General features: G+C 39.6%; 2 protein-coding genes across 19 annotated transcripts; both read right to left on the bottom strand.

Annotated features, from left to right (window-relative positions):
* Nucleotides 1-117: 117 nt before the first annotated feature.
* On the bottom strand, nucleotides 118-9561 carry LOC128259202 (myophilin). 2 transcript variants are annotated; one of them, XM_052991449.1, is made up of 3 exons: nucleotides 9309-9561; nucleotides 1676-2017; nucleotides 118-949 (listed from the first exon to the last, which is right to left on the bottom strand). In XM_052991449.1, the coding sequence occupies exons 1-3, from the start codon at nucleotides 9360-9362 to the stop codon at nucleotides 779-781; spliced, it is 567 nt and encodes a 188-aa protein (XP_052847409.1). In that variant the 5' UTR covers nucleotides 9363-9561; the 3' UTR covers nucleotides 118-778. The 2 variants fall into 2 exon arrangements, with proteins under 2 accessions (XP_052847409.1, XP_052847410.1); XM_052991450.1 differs by lacking the exon at nucleotides 9309-9561 and adding an exon at nucleotides 2088-2240.
* A 956-nt stretch (nucleotides 9562-10517) lies between these two features.
* Nucleotides 10518-23943, bottom strand: LOC128259187 (ensconsin). Of its 17 annotated transcripts, XM_052991409.1 has the most exons (16): nucleotides 23851-23943; nucleotides 23243-23296; nucleotides 23022-23129; nucleotides 21270-21526; nucleotides 21069-21208; nucleotides 20435-20550; nucleotides 19693-19950; nucleotides 18579-18719; nucleotides 16825-17487; nucleotides 15231-15404; nucleotides 14999-15168; nucleotides 14081-14932; nucleotides 13789-14019; nucleotides 12790-13160; nucleotides 12568-12728; nucleotides 10518-12507 (listed from the first exon to the last, which is right to left on the bottom strand). In XM_052991409.1, the coding sequence occupies exons 1-16, from the start codon at nucleotides 23897-23899 to the stop codon at nucleotides 12491-12493; spliced, it is 3762 nt and encodes a 1253-aa protein (XP_052847369.1). In that variant the 5' UTR covers nucleotides 23900-23943; the 3' UTR covers nucleotides 10518-12490. The 17 variants fall into 17 exon arrangements, with proteins under 17 accessions (XP_052847369.1, XP_052847373.1, XP_052847370.1 ...); XM_052991413.1 differs by lacking the exon at nucleotides 19693-19950; XM_052991410.1 differs by lacking the exon at nucleotides 23022-23129 and having other exon boundaries at nucleotides 18579-18716; nucleotides 19687-19950.
* Between the last annotated feature and the right edge of the window lie 393 nt (nucleotides 23944-24336).

Below are 24336 nucleotides of genomic sequence, written 5' to 3'. Positions count from 1 at the left end.
TTAAATACCTTTGGAATAGATGACTATTCCGCCTTATTTTAAAAAGTTCTTCCAAGTTTTTATTTTACCTCCCAGATATCCATTCGAATACTCAAGAAAATAATAAAAACGACCATATATGTTAATAGAATAATTATTTATTTTCAACAGGGGACATTATTTAAAATAGATCATTCAAAAGGTGTGTAATACATATATTTTCTCTGTCTGTAAATACATTACTTTAAATGCTCGGTGTTTTTGATTGATATTCAGGTGGTTAGTTCGAAACAACGTTGTAATCGTTACTCTACGCGATAGAAGACACTTTCATTAAACACAATTCATTTCGTTTTCGATCCGTTGATCACTTATTATCTCGATTTGCATTGGGACAATTTTTCAACTGTCTTCGATGGCACAGAATCTGAGTGCGGTTTCTTTATAGTATAGAACGAAACTATTCAAAATGATAGTGTGGCAAATGCAAATGTTGAAAATAGAATAAATCATCCTAAGATCCGTATGTACGAGTACTTAATAATATTAAATTAAAGTAATTTATGTTATTACATAACAGCATACGCCTGGTCAATTGGAATACAAATACAAATTGGTATCATAAATATATATCCGTATCATATAATTTTGGGTCTCTTTCCCAAATCAAGCTCAAAACGTGAAGAAGTGTGGAACCCAAAAGCGGCTGCGGAAGATGTTGGCGTTTTGGTTTGGTCTTTTATTGCGGAATGTCTGAGAGCGGAGGATGGGCGGAGGATCCTGGATCCAGGATGCAAATCTACATGTGCCTGGTGTTGCCGAAGTTGATTCCGGACTGGGTGGCGCCCTTGTTCGATCCGTACTGCAGGGAGATGACATTGGCGCCGGCGCGCAGCTGCTCATCGCTGAAGTTGCGCACGTTCTTGTCGGCCTCCTTGGGGCCAATCGATGGCTTGTTGAAGTTGGAGGCCTGCAAAGAGAAATAGTATATTAATATTATTTAACAAAAGTATTTTAAAAATTATTAACCAAGAGATAAGGGTTAAAACCTATCAGTAATAAATAAATACTTCTGTAATGCTTAGTTATTTGTATCATTAAAATATAATTGATTATGAAAAGAATTAAACAAATTTTTATGAGCTCTACTTTTACTTTGTTCATCACTGCATAGGGTTATACTATTTTGAAATCTTTACACATCTAATATTTTTAACTTTTTCAAAACCGGTCATGGATAAGTTAAAATTTCTGTATTGCATTGAATTTCATAATCATTACATATATTTCCAAAGGAATGAATATGGAAATAAAATTAAGAGTCTTAACAAGCATTACCTTTTTGAAAAACTAAAGAAATTACTTTTTAATGAAATTACAGCATACATTTTTTTTTAAATTTAATTCTTTTAAAATATTTTGTTTTCTAAATTCGAATTATTAGTTATTAGATAGCAAGATTTTTGGAATAATAATAAAAAAAAGTATATTTAATATATTGTTATAAATTGCTAAATAAAGCAAGATTTTTTAAATGCTAATGAAAAAATATATTCGTATTTAACGGATATTTGCAATATCTAGTATCAGTATCGTAAATTTCATCGGTTTGTTAAGAAAACAAAATCCATTGTTTTACTTATAAAATGCAAATTTGTTTCCCAATCTTCAATGTAAAGAGGAGTTATCAGCTCACCTTGCGACCCAGCGACTGCAGGCAGATAACCACCGAGTTGAGGTTCTGGCGCTCCCAGAGGTCGACGCTCTGGAAGGTCTCCTGGGTGGGCACTCCGAAGTTCTTGGCGCACGCGAGGAAGGCCGAGATGTTCTCCATGCACTTGAAGGCCATCTTGCTCTCGTTGATCTTCTTGATGACGCCGGGCTGGAGGGCATTGGCCAGTTTGCACAGGATGACGCCATCCTTGAGCACCTCGAAGAAGTTGTCGGTGTCGCCGGATGTGTTGATGGGCTCCTCGGTGACGGCCTTGATCCACTCCAGGGACTCCTGGGCCAGCTCCTCGCTGTACTTTGAGTTGATCTGTTTGAAAATGGGGGAAATTGTTAAGGACTGGTTTTAATTTTACTTATTTTTTTGGGGGTAAAATAACCTTGGACTGGTACATTTTTGGCTAATCCTGCTCTGGCTGCTGCACTCGGTAGACTGAAGTAGTCCCAATCGGGGGTTAAATCAAGTACAGACCATTTCCCCCCGCTTATCTCATGATATATTGCTGATAGCAGACTTATCATTAATTGGTTATAAAAACACAACTCTCTCCACCATTTCCCTCGTGACAATTGGGCGGTTATATTTCAAGTTCCGATAAGGATAAGATTGTGGCTCTCAGTCTCATTTCTCATTTCTCCCTGATCGCCAGCCAGCCAGCCACTCCCCATTATTCGATTTGCTTGAATTATAAAAGTCAGTCACGTTCAAATGTTCTCATGCCGCATAGTAAGTATCCATATTTGCCAATGCCGATAGCTTCGACTGGGAGGCTGTTCTACTATGTATATATTTATATCTGAGCGTCTTGACCATATTTGGCCTTAAGTTTGCCGGCCGCTTGGGCGTCCTTCGCACCGATTTTGGCCATAGACCAAAAGCCACTTGTTGAGCAGCTAGCTTCTATTGCCATTTCCACTCGATTGGCAAAAAAAAAACCAACAAAACCACAAAAGCCGGAGTTCCAAAACAAACCGCAAAAGCGTTGCGTGTTGGGTTTCCATTCGGCTTGCCAATAAAAATCAAAATCAAAATGTTTAGCAAACTTTGGGTCATATCGCAGCGACTCACTTAACACGTATTTATTAGTTTTATTTGATTGAATTGAATTGCTGTCGCTAACGGTTTTAGATTAGCTGCCATTTTACCAGAAAGTTCAAGTACTATAGACAATGGCAGTTAAAATTATAGGAGTTAAGGTTTGAAAACTGGTAATAATTGAAGCCAAATTTAAATTAATTAAAATAATGCTATGTTTAAGCTAAGATATTAAGTTAAATTGTATGTGGCGTTTAATAATATTCTATACAATCTTGAAGTTTTTTTTTTTTACAATTTAATAAAACATTTTATTTATGGGAGGGATTTTAAGTTTGTTTCTATAGTACTAGCAAATATAAAGTTATCTAGCTTATATTTGTTTGTTTTTCTCTTATTTTTTTTATCTATATGTATCTTATTTTGCTGAGTGTTTTTTTTTTATGTAATTCAATTAGTCTATTGATAGAATATTTATTAATAGCACAATTGACGTTTTTCCACCACAATAATCAGCCAACAACACTAAAATTTTACCCACAATTGTATTACTTTTTTTAGTATTTGTGTGATTTTTGTTCTGACTGGCAGGTCTATTAAAACGAATGATCTCAGAGAAAACAAATGGAACGATTGTCGCCAATTGAGTTGTATTCCACTCCTTATCGTTGGCCGTGGGGAAATGCAAACTCGTAAATTGAAGGCAACTGAAGGGGCGGAGGAGTTGGAGGAGTTGGAGGAGTGATGCAGTAAAAAAGTGAAATACAGACCACAACCAGAAGCTTTCTCCGTGCTTGTGTGTGTGCTTAATGAAGGTGAATGCACTTTGCACACATTATGTGTACTTCTATTATCCCATTCCATCTAATTTCAACTCTCCCTTTTCATCAGCGGTAGTCGAGGCTTATCGAAACATTACAATTTACGACCTTTTCGCTGTTCGAGCCCAATAAAAACCGCAGATCTCTCATCGAGATATGCGAAATAGAAGCGCAGAATATGGAAATCAGGTTGAAATGGCTTTATCGCAGAAACTAAAGATTATCAATAATTGCAATAGACCGTTGGCCAAATAGCTTTGTCCGAATTTTCGGCCATAACGGTCTACCACTTAACAGCAGCGGTAAGTTCATTAGAGCCCGAAAAGAGAAAAGAATGGATACCGAAATAACAGCATCATTCATCATCGAAACCGGGGAGAAAACCGTCGAGAGGCGTGAGACAATTAATAAAAGCAATTTTGATTGACATTCTGTTCGAGAATCAGGGAATCCGCAGCCACAAGTTGATGATCATAACTTAGAGCCCCTGATGATGGCACATAAATTGACACCCTCGGGGCAGATGAATAAATTTCGATTAGAATTAAATATGTTTATGGGATTCTGCGGCCAGTTTATGCATACTATTCTCATACATAATATCGTAAACCAAAAGCCGTTAAGAGCCTAATGAATTCCGATCGTTTCTTACACGTTTTTCGAAGCACAAATCTCGCCAAACCAAAATCCAAAACAAATTTGACAGTTGGTGGTCTCTGCTCGGCAGACAAACAATGTTCGGAACTAAATGAAAAATGATGGAGAATAGCTTAGTTATTGTCTTTTCTTTGAAGCAATGGAGGATGGATCGCTTATTAAAATATTTTTAGCGCTGTTTTAATGAGTCAGCAGCAAGCCAGCGAGTTTCATTTGTGTTTTTTGTTTGGTTTAGCGCTATAAGTTCGACTCGAAATTCAACGACGATCGAATGTCGGGGCAAAAGTACAGCAGTACATAATGCTTTCATATATATATATTTTTCTGAAAAACATATGTACAGCTGGTTAGAACGTGTTGCCTTATCGAGAGTGAGGAATTCCAGTTGAAAGCTGCCGGTTGATAGGCGCACAAAAAACATGAAAAATAATAATTAGAAGCGGAACTTTGAAATTGCTCATCGTTGGCCGTTAGAAATGATGTCTGTTTAACGGTTTCCTTATGTTTTTCCTGACCAAATTTCGTTGTTTTTTTTGGGTCTATGGGTCACTTGATGAATTAACCACGATTACAAAACGGCGTGACAATGAAATGCACAGTAGCCTCAAAAGAACCTAATTAATTTCCCAGCTTATGATGTACAATGTAATATGGGGTTGGGCCTCTTCTTTTTTTTTTCAAGTACGTTCTGGGTGGATGGCATTCCACACGCAATGCGCATTAGTGGCCGAGACATGCTAAGCCAAGCCTGGTTTGGCTTTTAGAGAAATTAAAATTAAAATTAGGCACTGGCTGAACAAGCTTCCCGCATACTCCTCTCCGCTTTCCAAAAGACCAAAAAAAAAAACTGTGGGTCAGCACAAACCCAAACTTCAAATAACAAATATCTTGGGAGAGGGCCTACCCACGTTAACTCAATTTAATTCACACCTACGCCACTTGGAAAGTGAAAATGTTTGGCTACCACATAACTATTTATTTATTTATCATGATTCAGTCTTCACAATTGAGTGAGAGTTCCAAGAATTCTATTAGTGGTTCTCAGTTCACGCCAAATTAAAGATCAAAGAGTAATGGAAGTTTTTTCCGGTGCTTTGAAAATAGTTACTAATGATAGGGTATATGGATATATTTTAAAACAGCTTTACAACCAGTCTAGAATATTACAAATTCGAGGTTTGAAAAATAATTATCCTTCTAGAAATAAAGAAAATATTTTTTATATAACACTGTTATAGATATTTATTGAAAAACGTCAAGTAGAAATTATCATCATTTACTTGACGTTTTTCAATAAATATCTATAACAGTGTTATATAAAAATATTTTAAAAATCCCTTTAAAGGAAATTTCTAAAAAATCAAGACCAACTTATATTTATAAAAATAATTTGCAAAAATAAGTAGTTCTAAAATTCTACAAACGTTTCTTGCTTCAAATGAAATCCCAGGCGCAAATTTGACGGAAGTTTCCGCCCATCTGACGAGTATATCTGTATAAATTTAGCTTAAAACCCGCGAGGAACCCAGACTGATGATCATTGCATAATAATCCATTGTAGGATACCAGAGAAAAGAGACAGGGGCACGTTTTGCTTGGCTGATGGCTTTTTGAAGCCGATGATGTCATGGCATCGTTATGGCTTGGATTTGAACTTTGGCAATATTTTAGCGTAGATGGTGATGATTAGTTAAATGTGTGCTTTGAAAGGGATCGCGCTGGCAGAAGTTGACGCATCACAAACAGAAACTCCACTCCACTCCACTTCACTCCACTCAATTGCGTAAGCACGGCTTTAAAAATCAATCCATTGGAATGGCCAGATCTGGCGATTATTCACTACCAACCGAATTCGATTTCGCTTTCTTTCGCGATGTGTCATGATCCATGACAATTGCTGACCAATATCTTTCGAGTCGGTAAATAAATGGAAAAACGACAAAAATGCCACAGCGAAAACATAAACAAAATCCGCAAAAATGTAACGAGGTCAATTATATGATTTTGAAGTCTGGTTTATGGCCAGGTTGAGTGAGTTGTAAGCCCTGATCCGCGAGTGCCTTTTCTGGCGGCATTTGGGGGTGCCACATATAGTAAAGCGAGAGAGAATTCCATTTACTAGTTATTTGTCGAGGTGTTTTCGGTACTGAAAGTTTCACCGGAAATCCAAAACAACATTTGATTTATGATAAAACCGTTGTTGTCGTCGACCTCCTCCCGCGACTTTTTATGGCTTATCTAAAAATGACGGTGACTGACTGACGGCCAACAAGTGTTACTTTTTTTAGGGGGTTCGACAACGGGGCTTCCAGGCGGTTATTTTCCGATCCCCATCTGGCAGGGGAGTACGAGTTCGGCTATGACTTCAGCTACAACTACGAGTACGGAGTTCATGTGGGCCAAGTGTTCCATTTACGTGTCGCCCGTACTGATAGAGAATACCTATACCTATACCTATATAGATATAGCGAGAGGTGGCGGTGGCTACGTTGCGTGCTGCGGATGTACAAATGTACACGGCACTTTTATATATTCACGCTAATTGAGTGTGGATTCTTAGCTCCAAAAGCGGCCAGGTGATTAGTACGTGGCCAATGTTCCAATGGCTGAGATACAGCAGTGAACATGAGGGGAATCGGACAAGATCACAATTACAGCCAGACTTTTAAGAGTCGAACTTTTTGTAATGCCTGGAACATATTACTTATTAAAATTTGAAAGTAAAAACTATAAGTAGACGGGTTTTAGGTACTAAAACTAAGTCTACTTTTAAATAATTTTAAGAAATAAGTTGATGAATAACAAGATAATAATTAAATCTCACAATTTAGAGCCCCATTTTTTAGTAATTTTCTGAACATTAAGTAACTTGAAAATTCTTTAAAACTATAAACAGACATAGTTTTAAAAAGTTGTTAAATATTCAAGCTTTGCCAAGTAATAAGCTTATTCGAGTTTTTTTAATTCTCCGCTTTAGTTTTAAAACATTTTCTAAAAAGAAATTATCGTTCTAAGCCTTAAAGTTACTTCTTAAATATTTGTTTACAACATGTTAAAATATTTTGAGTAATTTGAAACCTTTCTAACTAGAACAATGGGAGGAAAGGTGGTGGTTTGAGTTGGAAAAGTTGGTCCGTAATTAAGGTGGTCTGCGATCTGATGGAAGGGTTGCTAAACTAAACTAAACTAAACGGGCAACTGATCCCTTGGCCGAAATTTGAGATCCATGACCATTTGTCGGTGACTGCCGCCGTTAAAGTCGGGAAAAGCACACACGCAAGCATTCAAACTATAGAGAACCCAAAGGGGCAAACAACAATTTTGTTTTCTTACGTTTTTAGCTCACTTTTGTTTTGCTGTTTGCTTACGCCACATACTCAGTTTAAAGTGCTCATGTGTTGGAAAAGGTGCTGCTATCGCTTCTTCCTCCTGTCACCCGTACACCCGTGCACCCGAACCCAAACCCAAACTCGAACCCCCACTAAAAATGAGCGATTCCCTGAGACCGGCAACTCATTCAAAATTGCTCAAAACTAAAGACGCTTTAAGTTTGGTGGATCGGGGAGGAAACGAGGAGGACCAAGGAAAGGCAGCTGGTGGGATGACATCATCGCCTTTTGCTCCTGGGGAGCCATTTGATCGCGGTTTGAAGTCGCACCAGCAGCTGCGCTTTCAGGCATCGCGGAAACTGAAAAACACTCGCTTCTCATTCTCTATTTTGTACACTATACCCTATGAAAAGGTTCTACCTATCCCCTATTCGCAACAAACCTAAAGCTAAGGTCAAAATTTAAGTAGGTTTCAAAATATTATGATTTGTAAAAAAAAAATATTCAGAAACACTTTGTATAGATTTAATATGAAATTATTTAATTTACAATTTAAATTTAGCAACATTAACCGTATACTATTATTTTAACAACAAGTGTACTTTAAAAATGTGCCAGTGTAGATAATACCGATAAACAAGGTCTTTTAGTAAATGGCTGACATAAGAAAATAAAATCCGGGTAGCAAACTTTCAGATAAGCAAGCACAAGAAAAACAAAACCTAAATATTTTAGCATGGTAAAACACTAAAGCATGGTAAACCCATCAAGGGTATATAAAACTTCGGATATGGTAAACCCATTTCTATACCCATTTTTATTTCGTTTTTTGTTTGGGCAATGTTGTAACTGTTGTTGTTGTTGATTTTGTTGGACTGCACTTAATCCCCTTTGCCGGCGACATATACAATTTCACTCTGGCTTGCCCAGGGGCAGCTTGAATTGCGTAACCCCGACTCGACGAGGGCGAAATTGTCGAAGGGTACGAGTGCTACAAGTACCCCCCACAAAAAAAAAAAAAAAAACCGATGCATTTGTATGAGTGCATTAAATGCAAAGTGCTGCTAATGGACGAAACTAATGTTGTCAATTTACAAAGGGGAAAGCTGGACTACTGGAATTTGAGATATTTATAAAAAAAAATTTCTTTGATTGAAAATCAAAAAGTATGAAGATTTAAGTTAATTAATTTACCAGAACAAGAAATATTTCCCGAATAAATTTATTATTATTTCCACTATTTATGATAACTATGGATATGAGTTCATCATTAAAAGATCTAATGTTCACCAAGACATTATACAGAACTCGAAATTTCTATAGCTGTTTGCTTTTGACAACTAATGGTTTGATTTATAAACGCAGAACTGTGTTTCCCTAGTTCGAACTGAATCACCTGCACTGACAATGCCTTAAAATCACCTAAATCATCTTCAAGCTTTCAAATTACGCATGCATCACACATGTGCATGTGTATATATCTTTACATACTATACATATATACTTGTTCGTTCGACTTATCAACGAAATGAGGTCATTCCTTGTTAGACGCTGGCAATTTCAAGACCATTTATAGCTAATTTTTTGGCATTTGGCGCGAGCAGATAAAAACTTGGCGTCATAGCGCCAAATAAAGTCAATGCAGCTTCCAAACTCACTCGAACACCCATGCAAAGCGGATTTTTGGGGGCAATTTGTTTATTGTGTTGTTTTGTTTGGTTTTTCTTTTTTTTGGGTGTTTTTTTTTGTTGTACTTACTTTGCGCTGGGCCTCGGCGGCGAAACCAGACTTAGCAGCTCGGTTGGATGCCATTTTTGTTATTTGCTGGAGAAACGGGTTTGCAGGGAGCTAAAATGTAGGTTGGTCTTGGGCTCGAATGGCTTAAATGCACCACTGTCCACTGGAATGTTATGCCGCGGAATGAAACGGAGGGAGCGCAAGGGTTAAAGCCAAGTTATTTGGGATACGTCCGTTCGCAACGAGAGCTTACTGCGTTTTGAAAGGCGTCGAAATCGGGGAGACCGAGGAAACCTTGCGACAGCTCTGCGAGAAACAGTGTTGGGTAGGGAACCGGCACATTGTACCTAGCCGATGTACAAATAAATTGAACCGAACTGTCATATCAAAAAAAAAAAACATATTTTATCTATTAAAATACAATGTTATATAATAGCTAGGACATCATCTTTCTAGACAGAAATCCTTATTCAAATAAAAAGATACAAAAGGTGTATAAAGTAAACATATATTTAGTCAGCTTTGTATCTTGGTACGTACCTAAGAGTTCCTCAACACTGGAGAGAGGGAGAGAACGAAAAGGAGGGGGAGAGCATAAAAGCTCCAAGCTGCGCTCTTGCTCTGTATTTATGTGGCTTATCAGCGTCAGCTGTTTTGATGTGATGGAACTGATGATGTCATAGCGCTTTTTTTAACGGCATTTGTTTTCAAAAATAAAATCGGAAGCCTAAACTATTGTACACTGAAAAAAAGAGCTAAAGTCCTTAAGCAACTTCATTGCGTAGAAACATAAATCCGATAATTTAAAAAAATTTTAATGACAGCGAGTTTGTAAGATTCGGTATATGGTTTTGAATTAAGCTACAATTCGCTCTTGAAATTCGATTTGGGGAAAATTTTAAAAAAATGGCTTGTCGGTTAAATTTTTTTTTTAAGTTTGGAAACATTTCTGTTGTTTTCTTTGTATTTCGAGACTTTTAATATTGTTCCTGGGGGATTCGTTGATCATTTGACAGGCATAAGATCACATTTACCTTCATTCAGGTTAATTTTTTGAGTGTGGGTACTAACTAAACGATAAGATAAAGTTTCGCCAGAGTAAAATTCCATTTGTTGCTTACTATTGTTCCGCCTTATCGAGAGGGTATTGCAGCAGCATTCCATTCAAATGACCATGACATTTTCAGGGACTTTCTGGAAGCCAGACAGTTAACAAATCGCTTTCAGAGGTTTGCCTTGAGAATTAGTTACAGTTTATTCACATAAATATATATTTTGTTTAATCGTATAAATTATGCAATTGTGGTTTTACGATAAGAAGCGAATTTCTTAAGTGTTTCAGTGTGGTTCTAAATAAATAGGGGGAATTGCTTGTATAATTTGTTGTTCTGTTTGTCGTGTTCGTTTCGTTTGTGTGGGTTGTGTGATATTTAATATTAAAAATACATAATTCAGCTTGATCTTTAAAGGATTTTGTTATGTTGGGTAGCATACACATTGGTTTTATGTGGGCTTGTCTTTTGTTTTGATTATATCGCCATTAGGTTTATAACATAGGAAAGCAGTAATTAACTAGAAGTTAGGGCTTATTAGTTGCATACACACATTGCCATTATAATATATTAATCTATTAACGGTTTTCGCATGCGAAACGCTCGAAAATGTAGGTTTTCCTTCCGATTCTGTCTGCTAACGTTCTATAATCGATCTGCATCGATCATGCATCCTACTAACTGTTAAGGCCCTTTCGCTCAGATACAAGTGGGTGTGTGAGTTTCGTAGACTATGGGGATGATTTTATATATATATATATATATATATATATATAAATCGATTTATTTTTTACAATCTGTTATGCATGCTTCGAGGTGAACGACTCTTTAAAAAATAATCATCATAATTTATTTTTGCACATGGATAAATACAAATTACAAATATAAATGTGTATATATATAAAAAATTGTTTACCAAAAAATATATACGTAGACGCAAAATAGATAATATACAGAGAACTTTACTATAATAAAAGGTGACATAAGCATAATCAGATTTTGGACTCCTACTACAAACAAGTACAGCATGGTACTGCCATTTCCACTAGATGTGTATATCAAGCACTGACATCTGTGATTACAGTGGGTGTATATAATTGTTTATTTTGTTTACAGGCTACCTATATCTGCTCGACTAACTGCAAACAGTATCAGCAAATAATTTCAATTGAATTTCCTTTCTTCTCATTTTTTTTTCCTATTTTTTTTTTCGTTTGTTTCGTTTTTGTTTTTAATAAATAATACCTCACGATTCGTTGGCTCAACGTAGTAAACTTAACTTACAGAACAACTGTGCAAAGTTGGGCAAAAAATAAAGGGGGGAGCGGATGCCCTCCTAGCAGTGAGGCGCTGTAGATGTGGATGGGGTTAATGGTATGTGGATACCGCGTCTTCGTCTTCATTTTCATCTTTTTCTTTATCTTTATGTTCGATTACGTTTATTGCTCGCTTGGGGGCCCGGCACACACAATTTGATCTGGGTGCCCCGTAGAATCTCGCATTGTTGTTTAAACTAGGGGTTTGTCTCTACTAATTTTTATATAATTTTCAATTATATACGCTGCATTGACGTCGACGCAGGCGATTATATCCTGCGCTCTGGCTCAAGTTATACTCAATGTAAGCATGCACTTTTAACTTTTGAAGCGAGTTTGTAATTAAATTAGATCGAAACGCATCGCATCGAATCGAATCGACTCGAAAATTGCATCAAATGTTCCTTTTCCTTTAGCTTAGTTGTAGTGCTTCACAAATAGATTTCTTTGATATTGAATTGCTTCGCAAACGATCCCCGAACTCTGGGGAGGATCTCGTCCATCTCTCACGCTTTCTCATTTAGGGTTTGTCTTAGTTCTTAACTAATTTTAACTTGCAGCTGCTCCGTCCCGATTCGCTTGGGATCGGTCTCATTCCTATCCCCGTTCTCTCTGATTCTGATTCAGATCTATCTATATAATGTGTACGTTTAAATATATAGGTTTTTATAAGCTTTTATGTTTTCCTGTTTTTTAGTAACCATAATTTGTCGCACTCTCCACTCGCATTCCTATATAGATCTCATCCTATAAATAAATACTCCAACTCCACACACATTTAGCTATATCAAGATTTAGGTTTAGAAAACAATCTGTTTTGCTTTCCTCATCCAATTCACAGCAGCGATATATCTGGTTAAAAAATACAAAAATTAGTGGACTATTTGGTGATATAAATAATGTAAGAAGTACCTTTATTCTCGTGACTATCAGCAGTGACTAGCGTGGTGGTTGCCGCTGTGCTCGTCAGCAAGCTGTTATTATTGTTCAGGTGAAGATCTTGTGACTCGATGCTCAGGTCAATCAGTTGGGTGGCGACCGGACCAACTGCGTCCTGCAGCAGATTGATGTCGCTGAAAATGAACGGCCATGTCAATCACATAACATTACACGAAGACCAATCCCTCCACTCACTTCTTGTTGTTGACATTCTCGATGTGACCATTGCCATTGGCCACTGCCGGCACAGTATTGGTGCCCTCGAAGTCCACCAGCAACTTGCCGTTGCTCACTTGCTGCAGGTTCTTGGCGTTCTCATCGATGATCATTGTGGAGAAGCTGTTGATCAGCGAGTTCTCCTTGTCTAGCACCGACTGCTCGTACATCGCCTGGCTGTTGGGTGGCTCCTGCACCGTTTCCGTTTCCGTGGCCGTAGGCGCTGGCGTGGAATCCGCAGTGCTGGGCGAGCCCTCCGCCGAGTTGTTGCTGCTGCCACTGACGCTGCTGTTGCTGCTGCTATTGTTCTCCGGAGCTGATGCGGCAGGAGCGGCCTTGTCGTTAGCGTCCTGTAACCAAATAGTTATGTTTAAGTAATGAAATCGAATAATAAATTTAAATTAATAGTTGCGACATTAGCTGATATTGTTATACAACATTTGTATTATGGATTTTGGCATACACTTTGCAAGTTGCCATCCCAAAACACATGTATAAAAATATTTTATTAACAACTCAGATGAATCATGAAAGAAAAGTAAATATTGCCAGGGACTGCAAGTGATGATTATTCATGTGTTTTTTTAATTTAAAAAATAAGTCACTTAAAAAGTCATCCCCTCCATAAATTTATTTACAAGATTGAATACAATAATTATTTTAAGTAATTTAATAATAATCAAAAATATGTTGATGAAACTCTGAGTTTTATTTCAAGCAAAAACAAATAAAAATCATCAAAACGCATTCCTTTTGAGTTATAAATTTGGTTTTTTTGATAAAATATATTTATTGCTTTATGATTTTAATTTTCTGGCTTGAAACAATAATAATTCTTGAATAATATAATTAAAATAAAATAAATTATCATTATTTTAAGAGTTTTGAATTTATGATTTATTGGCAATAGAGAGTGTAAGGTAAAATCCATTTTTTTAGCCAATATTGGAAAACTAAATGTAATTTAAGTATCCTTACCTTGGAGGGTGTGGTGGCAGCTCCTCCCTTGCGGGTGCGCAGCATGATGGCCTCCACCCGCTTGCGGCGCTCCTCGCGCTCCTTCTCCTCCCGCTTGAGCCGCTCGGCCACCTCGACGCGCTGCTTCTCCGCCTCCTCCTTGGCCTTCTTCTCGGCCTCCTCGCGCTCCACGCGCTGCTTCTCCTCATCCTCGCGCTTGCGTTTCTCCTCCTCCTCGCGCTGCTGGGCTTCCTAGAGACAACAAAGTAAATAATTAGTTAGCTTTGCTGCTGGATGGGCGTCAACCTCTTACCTCGATGGCCTTGCGCAGACGCTCCTCCTCGCCGCGGCGCTGTTCCTCGGCCAGGCGAGTGGACTCCTCCTCGAACAGGCGCTGGCGCTCGGCCTCCTCCTCCTGGGCCTTGATCTCTGCCAGGCGTTCAGCTTCCAGTCGTTGGCGCTCTAATTCCGCCTGTCGTTCGGCCTCCTCGCGGGCCAGGCGTCGTCTCTCGGCCAAAGCGGCCTTGGCCTCCTCCTCGGTCGTGATCTTCTTGGCCATCATCGATGCGGTCATCAGATCGGCGCCCTCCGGCGGCGTCAGCTCCCGCACCTCGGAGTTCTCCTTGCTGCGCGACGGTTTCTTGGGCGCTGCCTGCTCCTGGGCCTTGGCTGTCTCCTTTTCGGTGCCCTCGTCCGACTTTTCCTCTACATTAATTGAGGCTATCAGAGCCTCCGGCACGGGTTCCACTAATAAAGTTTGCTCCTCCTCCACCTGGCGCACCACTTCTTCCGTTTTCTCCGAGTTCAGAGCCTCCTTCTCGGCCTTGCTTACCGAAGGAACGGCAACGGGAGCCTCGATAGGAACTGGTGCTGCCTCAGGAACTGGCTCCTCTGCGGCCGTCTTCTCAAGCAGCACCTCCTTGGCCATGCCATTCTGCTCGGGAGCAGGGGCGGAAACGGGTACGGGTGCCGGTGCAGGTGCAGGTGCAGGAGCCGCTTTTGTGGTGGTTGTGGTGGAACTGCTGCTGGTGACAATCATGGACCTGGTCATCGCAGAGTTGTCCTTGGTTTTCGGCTCCTTGCTGAGCCGGCTGATGCGCTCCGAACTGGCCGTGCGACTTGGCAGAGCCTTGGAAGCGGATGCCGCCTTGGGCACCGGAGGTTCCTATGCATGTAAAAACAGATTTCAATGAGATTCAATGGGTTTTATCCTTGAGGTGCCTAGTCGTACCCGCTTTGAAGGCGTCTTCTTCTCGGCACTGCTCAGCCGCGATGAGCTGGAGGTCACGATCAGGGAGGTGGACATCAGGTTTGCAGTTCGTTTGGGTGTCGTTTGTGCGGATGGCGAGGCGGCTGTCGTCTTCACGGGCGGCTTTTGATCCCTCTTCAGTTTGTTGATCTCTGCGGGGTTGCAAGCTGATTGTTAGTTGGTTTTTTTTTTAAGTACTTTCAAGGAGACGTACCCTCGAGTGACATGCCCGTTCCGGCGATGCTGGCGGGCCTCGGTTTCCGGGGCGCCGTGGCCGGTCGCCTGGGCACCAGCCCGGATGTGGACATGTTCGTCGATGTGGACATGGCGCTGCCGGGCCTTGAGCTATTGAAGTGTCCGCCGGGCGTGGCATTTCCCGATCGCGAGCCTACAGAATCATGTTTGGATTAGAACCATTAAGGGATGAGGGTTTTCAAGGGTTGTTTTAAGGGGGGTGTCAATATGGATGAGCTTATGTGGAGCACCAAATAAAGCGTACGTGAGTAGTGACCGTCACCAGAGTTTACCATTATTGCAGGGGGGGAAACACAGGGAGTAAACACAAAACCAAGTGTGGGACACAAGTTAACCAAAGTACCAACAGACAAGATAGATTCCAATTAATCGAACACAGAGCGAGCGCACATTATGAGGAGGAGACACAAAATAAACCAAAGGGCCAAACAACATATACCTATTACCAGGATGAGATAAACAAAGGCTCAAAAAAGCCCCAATAATACTTATGTTTATGTGTTTTTTATGTTTTATGATGGCTTAAATGTAAAATAAATATAAATAATAATAAAAAGAACAATAAATGAATGTTTCACTTCACCATGGAATAAAAACCGATACAAAATAGTGTATTTGTGGATACATACGAACTAAACGACCGACAGACGGCGACAGGCAGCCAACAATATGGACCAGGGAATCCCCAAAAATGATCTATTATGATAATGTGATGAAAGGAAGTCCCCAAATGACTAGGAATTTTGACAACTACAGTGCGTTTTGGTGCTAATATCTTGATAAATTAAAATAAATGTTTGCTTCGTAGAACTAATAAAAAAATGTGTACAATAATTTTCTATACTTAATTTGGCAATAAACCTCATTTAACTAACTAAATAAAATATATCATTTTTGGATATAAAATTATTTGAAAAATGCTATAAACAAAAGTAATACGCCATTTTAGTTTTAATTTTATGGCTTTTAAAATTATCAACGGTCTAGTGTTGGTAAAAAGAAAGGGTTTTCTCTCAAATACGAATTTTAGTTTTAGGAAAGTGAAATTTAAAGTGAATTTTCAGTTTAAACTCTTTGGTTTTTGCCATTCTTAATTATCTAGTGGTTCCAAGACGCACTGTTCTTAGGGACATTTAAAATAAACGGACTTGCGATTGGAAATTGAATCGATTTCAAAGGATCTTAGATCTTAAAACCGAATGCAATGAAAAGTGGATCACAAATTGCTGCTCAAATGAACTAAAGACAACCTCGATCGGTCGTTCTTCGTATGTCTTCTGTGGATCGATCTACGGGGAAACCAAAGCCTATGCGGGTGTACGGGTGTGATTTGTGGTTGTGTTGTTTGGCTATCGGTAAGTACTCGCGAAAATGGGTAAGATGGCTACAATGCTATCCGGATTTAGATTTTAGATTTAGTGTGTGTTGTGTGTAGTGGTGCTAGTGTGTTTTTGGATTGGTGGTTTTTTTTTTTGTTTTTTTTGTTTTTGTTGGTAGTTCGAGATGTTTGATTTCGGTTTTTTGTTGGGTTTTTGTTTTTTAATCGCACACACCTGCATTCACTAACAAACTAGCAGAGTTCATGAGCAACAATGAGTTGGGATCGAGATCGAGAAAACGGTGGGGGTTAGTAGAGATCGCATATTGCTGCTGCTGGCCACGCCCAGTCGCCCAGTTCGCGCGGAAGGATGCAGAGTTGAAGGATGAGGCTGAGGCTGAGGCAAATGATGACTGGAGGTATTTCTTAGTTGCCGCAGTTTGCAGGCCGAGTGTGGACTGGCGCAGGTGGTGCATTTGGTGGTTGGGTGGTGCTGTGCTGCCATAAACCGACCAACTGCTAATCTGTGTCATGCTCTTACTGGTGGAGTCCCGCTGACCGCCGGCTCCGCTGGCCAGCGGTCGGAAGCTGGTCGAGATTCCGCCGCCCAGCGAGTACTTTCCGCGTTCCCGCTGGCCACCTCCTCCTCCGGCCAGATGGGTCATGCTGCGGGACATGATGCCGGCGGCAGTGGAGCTGCCGCTACCGGCGCTTCCCGCCCGACGGGCTCGAGCCGCCGCCGTGCCGCGTCGCCCACCGCCGCCCAGCGAGGCGGTCTCGTCCAGCATCTCCAGCTCCCGCTCGCGCCGCTCCCGCTCCAGGATGGCCCGCATGTGCTCCCCGTTCCGGCGAATCGGCTGCGCCAGCTGGTCCAAGCGGTTCATCGAGTACGCCCGTCCTGCGGTTCAGTTGAAAGTTGAAATTGGTTTCGTGAATCTTTTCGAGCCTGGCTCTGGCTGCGGATCCTTAGGGAGCTATGCTTATCTACACACAGTTGCGCTCAAAATAATAGTGTGTGGTTTTCAAAAATGCTAAATTACTAAGCTTATATAAAGGTATGATTTGCAAAACTGTTTTAATTTTGTATTATTAAATTAACTTTTATACAATAAATTTTAGATATAATTATTGGGAAAAGTAAGCCAATAGCAATAAGGATCATGGAATTGTTTTGAAATATAGTTGTACCCTAAAAAATTGTTTTTAAATATATTTTACCAATTTTAAAGCCAAATAAGTATTTGGATCATTTAGCATTTAGAATCATTGAACTATTTGGAAACCAATTAAGTTAAGAAATTTAAGATTTAATTCTTGGAAATAGAAGGCTAATATCACAAAGGATTTTCAAATTATCTTGAAAGTTAGTTAGCCTTAAAAATTTGTTTATAACATATAAACATATATATAAGTATTTGGATATTGACGAAATTTAAAATGCATTTCTTGGCAAAAGAAAGCTAATAGCAATAAGGATCTACGCACTATCTTAAAATTATAACCCTAAACGCTACTATTTCAAACGCAACTGCAGTTACAAAAAGACGTCACAAAAATATGTGTACAAACTGGGCTACAAAATGGTGTGTACAAGTGGGTGTGCTTTAAGAAGGTGTGTTTAAGTGGCTGGTGTGAGTTTGTACAGTGTGTTCCGTGTGCGTGTACAAAAGTTCTGGTGTTGCAGGTGCCTGGAGGAGAGTGTGTGTGTGTCTGAGTTCCCTTTCTTTTTTTCTCACTTTCTCTCTGCCCAAGCAGCAAAGAACGAACCCGGGAATCGACGGAATAAAGTCAAAGGGGCTACTAAGGCTAGGGGCAACTGTTGGTCCGGTTCCGGAATGGGCTAAACCAAAAGAAAACGCAACTAATTGAATGGAAGGATGTCGAATGAAGAGCTGATGATGCGTAGCTGGACGATGAAGCTGATCGCTGGATGGGCATGATTGCTATTTGGGGTGCGATGTGGAGGGGATCGTAGCGTTGGGATCTTACCTGGGGTTCTGGCCGGCGTGGTGCTCAGGGAGCTGCGCGAACCATAGTGCCCGTCTCGGGGGCTGGGTATTGTCGGCATGAGGTCCGTTTTCCTGCGGTAAACGCTTCGGAACACCATGGGTGATGTGTCAACGCTATCTTCTGCAATATTCGGTTTGGGGGTTGTTGGTTTTTGTTTTGTACATGATTTTGGATTTTGAAATTCGATTTTCAGATGCAACTGCCGAAATGATTCACTTGCGATTTCGGCCATAAAATTATAAAAAAATTACTAAGGACTAGGAACGAGAGAAACCAAAAGCGAAAATAGCTAAAATTCGGAAAGTATTTACACTAGAATCTCATTTTATTTGCTTAAAGCTTCTGTAAATTTGATAACTATCAAAATTATATCTAATAAATGGAGTTGTTAATTTATTATTATTGTTTTAAATTATTTAATAATTGTTTTTTTTTTATAAATTTTAGTTCCATCTAACTGTCCATAGCTCTAATATATAATATTATTTATTAAATTAAAAATAATCTACAGGAAAAAAAGTAGATCGAGCTCAGACTATTATTAATCCATTAAAAATTGTCTAATTATATTTAAAAATAAATCTTTTGAAAGTTTTTTTTATGATTATATCTTTATACAGATTGAATTATGATATTGACAGTTTATCTTACAAAGAAAATATTGATTTCTGATTTTGATAGTTTATTTAACTAGGATAATAACGAATTTTAAGTGGAGTGTAAACACTTTCGGTACCAAAAAAACCATGCTGTTGGGGATCTACGTTGAATTCTCAATAGACGGCCGATGCTGCTTTCGAGGGGTTAGGTTCAACAAAGAGCGCTTGGACAATCTGTACAATCTGGAGGGCGTAAAAACATCATGCAAAACTGAGGGGCCAAAGACATGCCAATGGTTGGTTGGTTTGGGTTAGGGGTAAGAGACAACGAGTTAAGAGCTTACGGCGGGGGTTACGATTACAATTACAGGGGGTTAGGGCTAGGGTTAGGGGTTGCATTTGGGGTTACGGCAAAACAATAATCGTGGTCAGAACGAGAGCAGTTAAGAACGAGGAGGAGCAGGAGCTGAGAGGAGTAGAAGAAGAACCCTCACCCTTACGATACGAGTTATGGTTGTTAAAGTTGTTGTGGCCTGCAGTTGAGGTGCTTGTTGCTGTGGTTGTTGTGAGATTTGTAGGTCTGTGCGCGTTGGCTGTTTGTTTGTTTGAAGTGGGCGGCGGATTGGGATTGGCCGGCCCATCGATATTTATCTCGCTGCCGGCGATGGAGAGCGAGAACCGCTTGGGCGGCTCGTCATTGGAATAGCCCCAATTGAACACCTCGTACATGGAGGAAGACTTGCGTCGGTGATCTGTGTGAAGTCGGTAGTTTTTCGATTTGTTTTTTTTCAGAGATAGAGAGAGAAGTGAACGTTACAGAGGTGTGATTGCTGTTGGCGTTTGCGTTTGGGTGCAAATCATATTGGAAAACAAAATTTAAAAAAGGAAATATAAAGTGATTGTGCCGTGAGGGAAGTCTGTTGGTGCCAGGGGTTTGCAACTATACAATAAAAGTAGTTCACATGTACACCATCTGGGCACAGTGGGAGATAATATAATTTGGGGGGGAGGTTATAGAAATCTCTAAATTGCGGGGCACATGTATAAACAATAACTGGGGTCTGTCAATTACAAGAGTTACGAGTGTCTAAGGTAACGATAACGATAACTGCAAAGTAAAATTAAATCTCATTATGTGTGTCTGGTGTCTTGGCGAGTGTGGAGTGTTCTCAAGTGTATAGAGTGTAAATCTGTTCTCGGGGTGACTGAAGTGCCGCCGGAGGCATCGGGACTCACCATCTTGTCTGTCCGTCGAGGAGGAGGCACGCTTCTTAGCACCACTGTCGGCAAGTTCACGCTCTGAACTTCGACGTGAGAGCGAGGCGCCCGCTACGTTCGATATAGATGTGGATCTGGAGAGGAAAATTTAAAATTACTAATAGAAATCGATTAAATAGATTTGCTATCAAAGCTGTGATTTAGGTACTTTTAGAACAAATAATACATAGCTCTAATCAAAATATTGTCTAATCATGGTGAAATTTTAACTAACTTGATAGGAAATAATTACCAAATATTGATAACAAAACATGCTACTCTAGTTTTAATTCTTTGTAGTTAATTAATTTGTATTATATATTAATTTCGCTTCTACTAAGTCATTATTATTATGACAAATTGCATTTGCTTAATTTTAGTAAACAATTTTGTCATTGAAATACTGATAAAAAACATATTAAATAATAAATTCTAGGCTATAATTTAGCATGTCAATCGAAGTACAGCGATAATTAGTCATGTGCAACACAAAGCACAGATAAAATCGTTCATAATACTAGTTCGCATAGTCATGAATGGCTAAAAAAGCAAATATGTGTGTTTTGTGTGGGCTGTTGGCTTTGTGCTGAAATAACTTTCATTGGGGTCTCACCTCCGCTGACCCCAAAAGGCACTGGGCGATACCAGACCATAATCCGCGGGCACATCCAGCAGGCGGGGAGTCGAGGAGCCAAAAGCGAAGCCGATTGAGTTTCTGTCCCGCCTTTTGACTTCTATCCGGGATTCGCGTTCCTGCGGGGGATACATTATGAATTATAGTAAGAGTTTATTAAGATATAATCGACAACCTAACCTGATTCTTTTTGAGAATATACTCGCGACGCTCCTTTTCGGCCTCGAAGATGGCCTTTTTGCGCTCCTCCACCTGGTGGCGCTTCTCTGTGTCCCGGACGCGGATCTCCTCGATCCGCCGTCGGCGCTCCTCCTCCTTTTGTTCGCGATACCGCTGGGCGGCCTCCGCTTGGGCGCGCAGCTCCTCGATCTTTCGGTGCCGCTCCTCATTTTGTCGATCGCGGGCATATTTCAGCTTCTCCTCGCGGTCTTTGGACGCTAAAAGCGTATCAAATTAATAGAGATTCGCACATATAAGGGAATAAATTGAATTTGGATAAACAAGTTACGGTTCGCAGGCAAATAAAAGTGGGAATATTTTTCGCCGTTGTTGCTACCTGTGGCCGAAAAAAAAAATCAATAAATATCTACTTAATATACCCAATTTTTCGACTTTTGCCGGCGAGATATTTACAAGAGGTGGGCTGACGTCATCGACGCGATGTACGCTCACATTTTGTGGGTCAATTGACAAACTAGCAACAATAACAAATGGCACAAATACACGGACAATAAGAGCCGCCGCCCCCGCATGAAATTTGCCTATGTGCAAAATGTGGCGAAAAAAAAAAATAGAAAGCAAATAGCAGATGCAAGCGCACATTTTGTTCTATTGAAATGACATTGGGGAGGAAAAATGCAAAAATAAACAATAATAATAATAATATTGTTAACATGCGGTTGCCTGCGAAAGTCTGCATAATCGAACTGGGAACCGGTTCTTATCGCCTTATCGGTTAAGATATTTTTGGAATTCCATGACGTAAGTGAGACTACAAAGGAACACGACTGCAAGTCAATCTCATCGTTCGTTACAGGTGCGAAATTTTGGAGCTTATAAAAAAATTATCAGCGGCCAAGGTCGCAGTCAAATTTTTGTGGATTTTAACCCCCTGTTGGTTTAGTTTTTGGAAAGCCAACCATTTTGCATTGATTTTTCGTTTGAGAAAATCAATTTTGAATTTTTTCTTGTGCTTGCCTGTGCGTTTTCTTTCCTTTTTGGGAAAATTTAATTTATTGAATTTTTTTTTCGTCTGGCACAAAATTGCTCTTAAACTGTTAAAAGTTGGCAACTATTATTTATCATTTAAAAAATCTATTTGGACATTAGTTTACATAAAATTAAAACAGAATAATTTATTAGGTTAGTGATAAATATTCTCATAATAAGGTAATTAACAACTTTATACTAATTCAGTTGGAATTAAATTTTAAAAACTTAAGAATTCCCCTAATTTTTAAAGTAAATAAAATGCACTTAAGTTCAAAAAGTTATGAATGTGTCACTCATTTAAGTTAAGTTGTAAGTAATTTTAAGTAGAAACCTAACAAGGATTTTTGAAAATTGGCATGTAAAAGCAAAGTTACAAAGGTCAAAGAACTCTTATATTTCATATTTATGCTCTAGCAATGTGTCCATGCTAAAAATAGCCACTGTGTTTGCACTATGGATACGCAGCTTTGCCAGTTTTACAAGGAAAATAGATAAGAAGATTTACAAATGAGCAAAACTAAGATTCCTTTTGATTTCTAGACCTGTAATAGACCAGTGACAGGGGTATTCGGGGGGTTAAAATCGCGATAAGGTGGCCTATGGGTCTTATTTGTTAGTGAGATCATGCGACTGGTATTTGGAGCATTCGTTTTGGGGGCGGAGCGGAATGGGGCGTGGCTTTCGATCTTTCAAAGACCAGAGAAACGGAATGCCAACTACCTTGAGAGTCGTCTTCTTTAGCGCCGATTTGACCGCCCACCTGGGCGAACCAATGCAAGGTTGCGCCGGCGCTGCAGTTTGAAATCTTTTCAGGTGCGAGTGCGTGGGCTGGAGTTTGATATTCAAGAGATTTCATATACATATGTAAAGTGCATATAGATATAGCCCGATTTTATGTAACCCCCGACAAGATAATAGATAGTCCCAATAGATAGGCTTACCTTTTCGCTCGGCACTGCCCTCGCGACTTTCGGATCGCTTGGATGTGTTTTCCACTGCAAAGAATTACGAAAAATGGGGGCAGGTGAGAAGTGCTTTTCGGGATTTTCCGGAGTTTTACACGGGGACTCGACTCGTGGGGAAAATCAATTTGGCAAAGGAAAACGGCAAAAGGCGAAAAAGCGTGGGGAGGGGGAACACAAAAACACACACACACACACACACAAACAGAGCGCAGCTGCGATGACGAAGCGAGAGACATAGAGAAATAGGGGAAAATGTATGTTTCCTTCTCGCTTTTTTTATGTCAGACTGGAACTTATTTATAAACTCAAAACTCCGAATCGGGGGAACCCGAAACATTCACCCATTTGAGGGGGCAGACTTTTCTTTTTCTCTCGCTTTTTTTTCTTTCTTTTTTTTCACTCCGTTTGGTTTTTTTTTTTTGGCCGTGGTGTGAGTGCCGTTTTGCTGCGCAGTCGACCAGCACTTTTTGGTCATGTAAAATGTACCGAAAACGCGTATATCCTAGCCGATTTTCGATCGCCGACAAAGCGCCGGGCTTTATCCTTTGATTTCGCACTCGCTGGGGACTGTTTTCAATGCGTACCTTCTGGATTATTCGAAATATTTTCGTGTTGACCCCCAAGACTCGCCATATTCACTTTACTTAGCGCTGCAAACAGTGTGACCAACTCGTGGGTGTGGAAATATACCATGCTAGGAGCTCATGGGAAAATACTTTTTGATTTTATGAAAATACTACTAATATACCATTATATCAAATGATTTTAAAGTTTTGTATTGTTGAATTAAATTAAATTATTTAATAACATTTTTGATTTAATTTAATTTAATTTACTAGTTAAGTTATCCACTGTACAGTACCGTTATTTGGGTGGTATATTCTGAATACTCTACCAGGGTTGTCAACAGTCTGCTACGCTCTGTTGACTGATGTGGTACCTTTTAATTTTAAGCTAGGTACAATTTCGCAGACTCTTGTGTTGCTTATTATTTAATTTACTTTCTTAGAATAGTTCTGGATTATCCAATATATTTTTAATATTGAGTACCGGGTACCAGGTAAACACCT

Source organism: Drosophila gunungcola (assembly GCF_025200985.1).
Source record: "Drosophila gunungcola strain Sukarami chromosome 3L unlocalized genomic scaffold, Dgunungcola_SK_2 000005F, whole genome shotgun sequence".
Taxonomy (NCBI): Eukaryota; Metazoa; Arthropoda; class Insecta; order Diptera; family Drosophilidae; genus Drosophila; species Drosophila gunungcola.
The sequence above is the reverse complement of the archived record's forward strand: the minus strand, read 5'-3'. Positions and strand labels throughout refer to the sequence as shown.

What these genes read in the sequence shown, in the direction of transcription:
- LOC128259202 (XM_052991449.1), bottom strand. Translation starts at nt 9,362, where the DNA reads ATGGCATCCAACCGAGCTGCTAAGTCTGGTTTCGCCGCCGAGGCCCAG. An exon ending in CCGCCGAGGCCCAGCGCAAA is followed by an intron (nt 2,018 to 9,308) that starts GTAAGTACAACA and finishes ATTTTCAAACAG; the next exon opens with ATCAACTCAAAGTACAGCGA. An exon ending in TGCAGTCGCTGGGTCGCAAG is followed by an intron (nt 950 to 1,675) that starts GTGAGCTGATAA and finishes TTCTCTTTGCAG; the next exon opens with GCCTCCAACTTCAACAAGCC.
- LOC128259187 (XM_052991409.1), bottom strand. Translation starts at nt 23,899, where the DNA reads ATGGCGAGTCTTGGGGGTCAACACGAAAATATTTCGAATAATCCAGAA. An exon ending in CTCGACGGACAGACAAGATG is followed by an intron (nt 19,951 to 20,434) that starts GTGAGTCCCGAT and finishes GACTTCACACAG; the next exon opens with ATCACCGACGCAAGTCTTCC. An exon ending in CACGCCGGCCAGAACCCCAG is followed by an intron (nt 17,488 to 18,578) that starts GTAAGATCCCAA and finishes ACTGAACCGCAG; the next exon opens with GACGGGCGTACTCGATGAAC.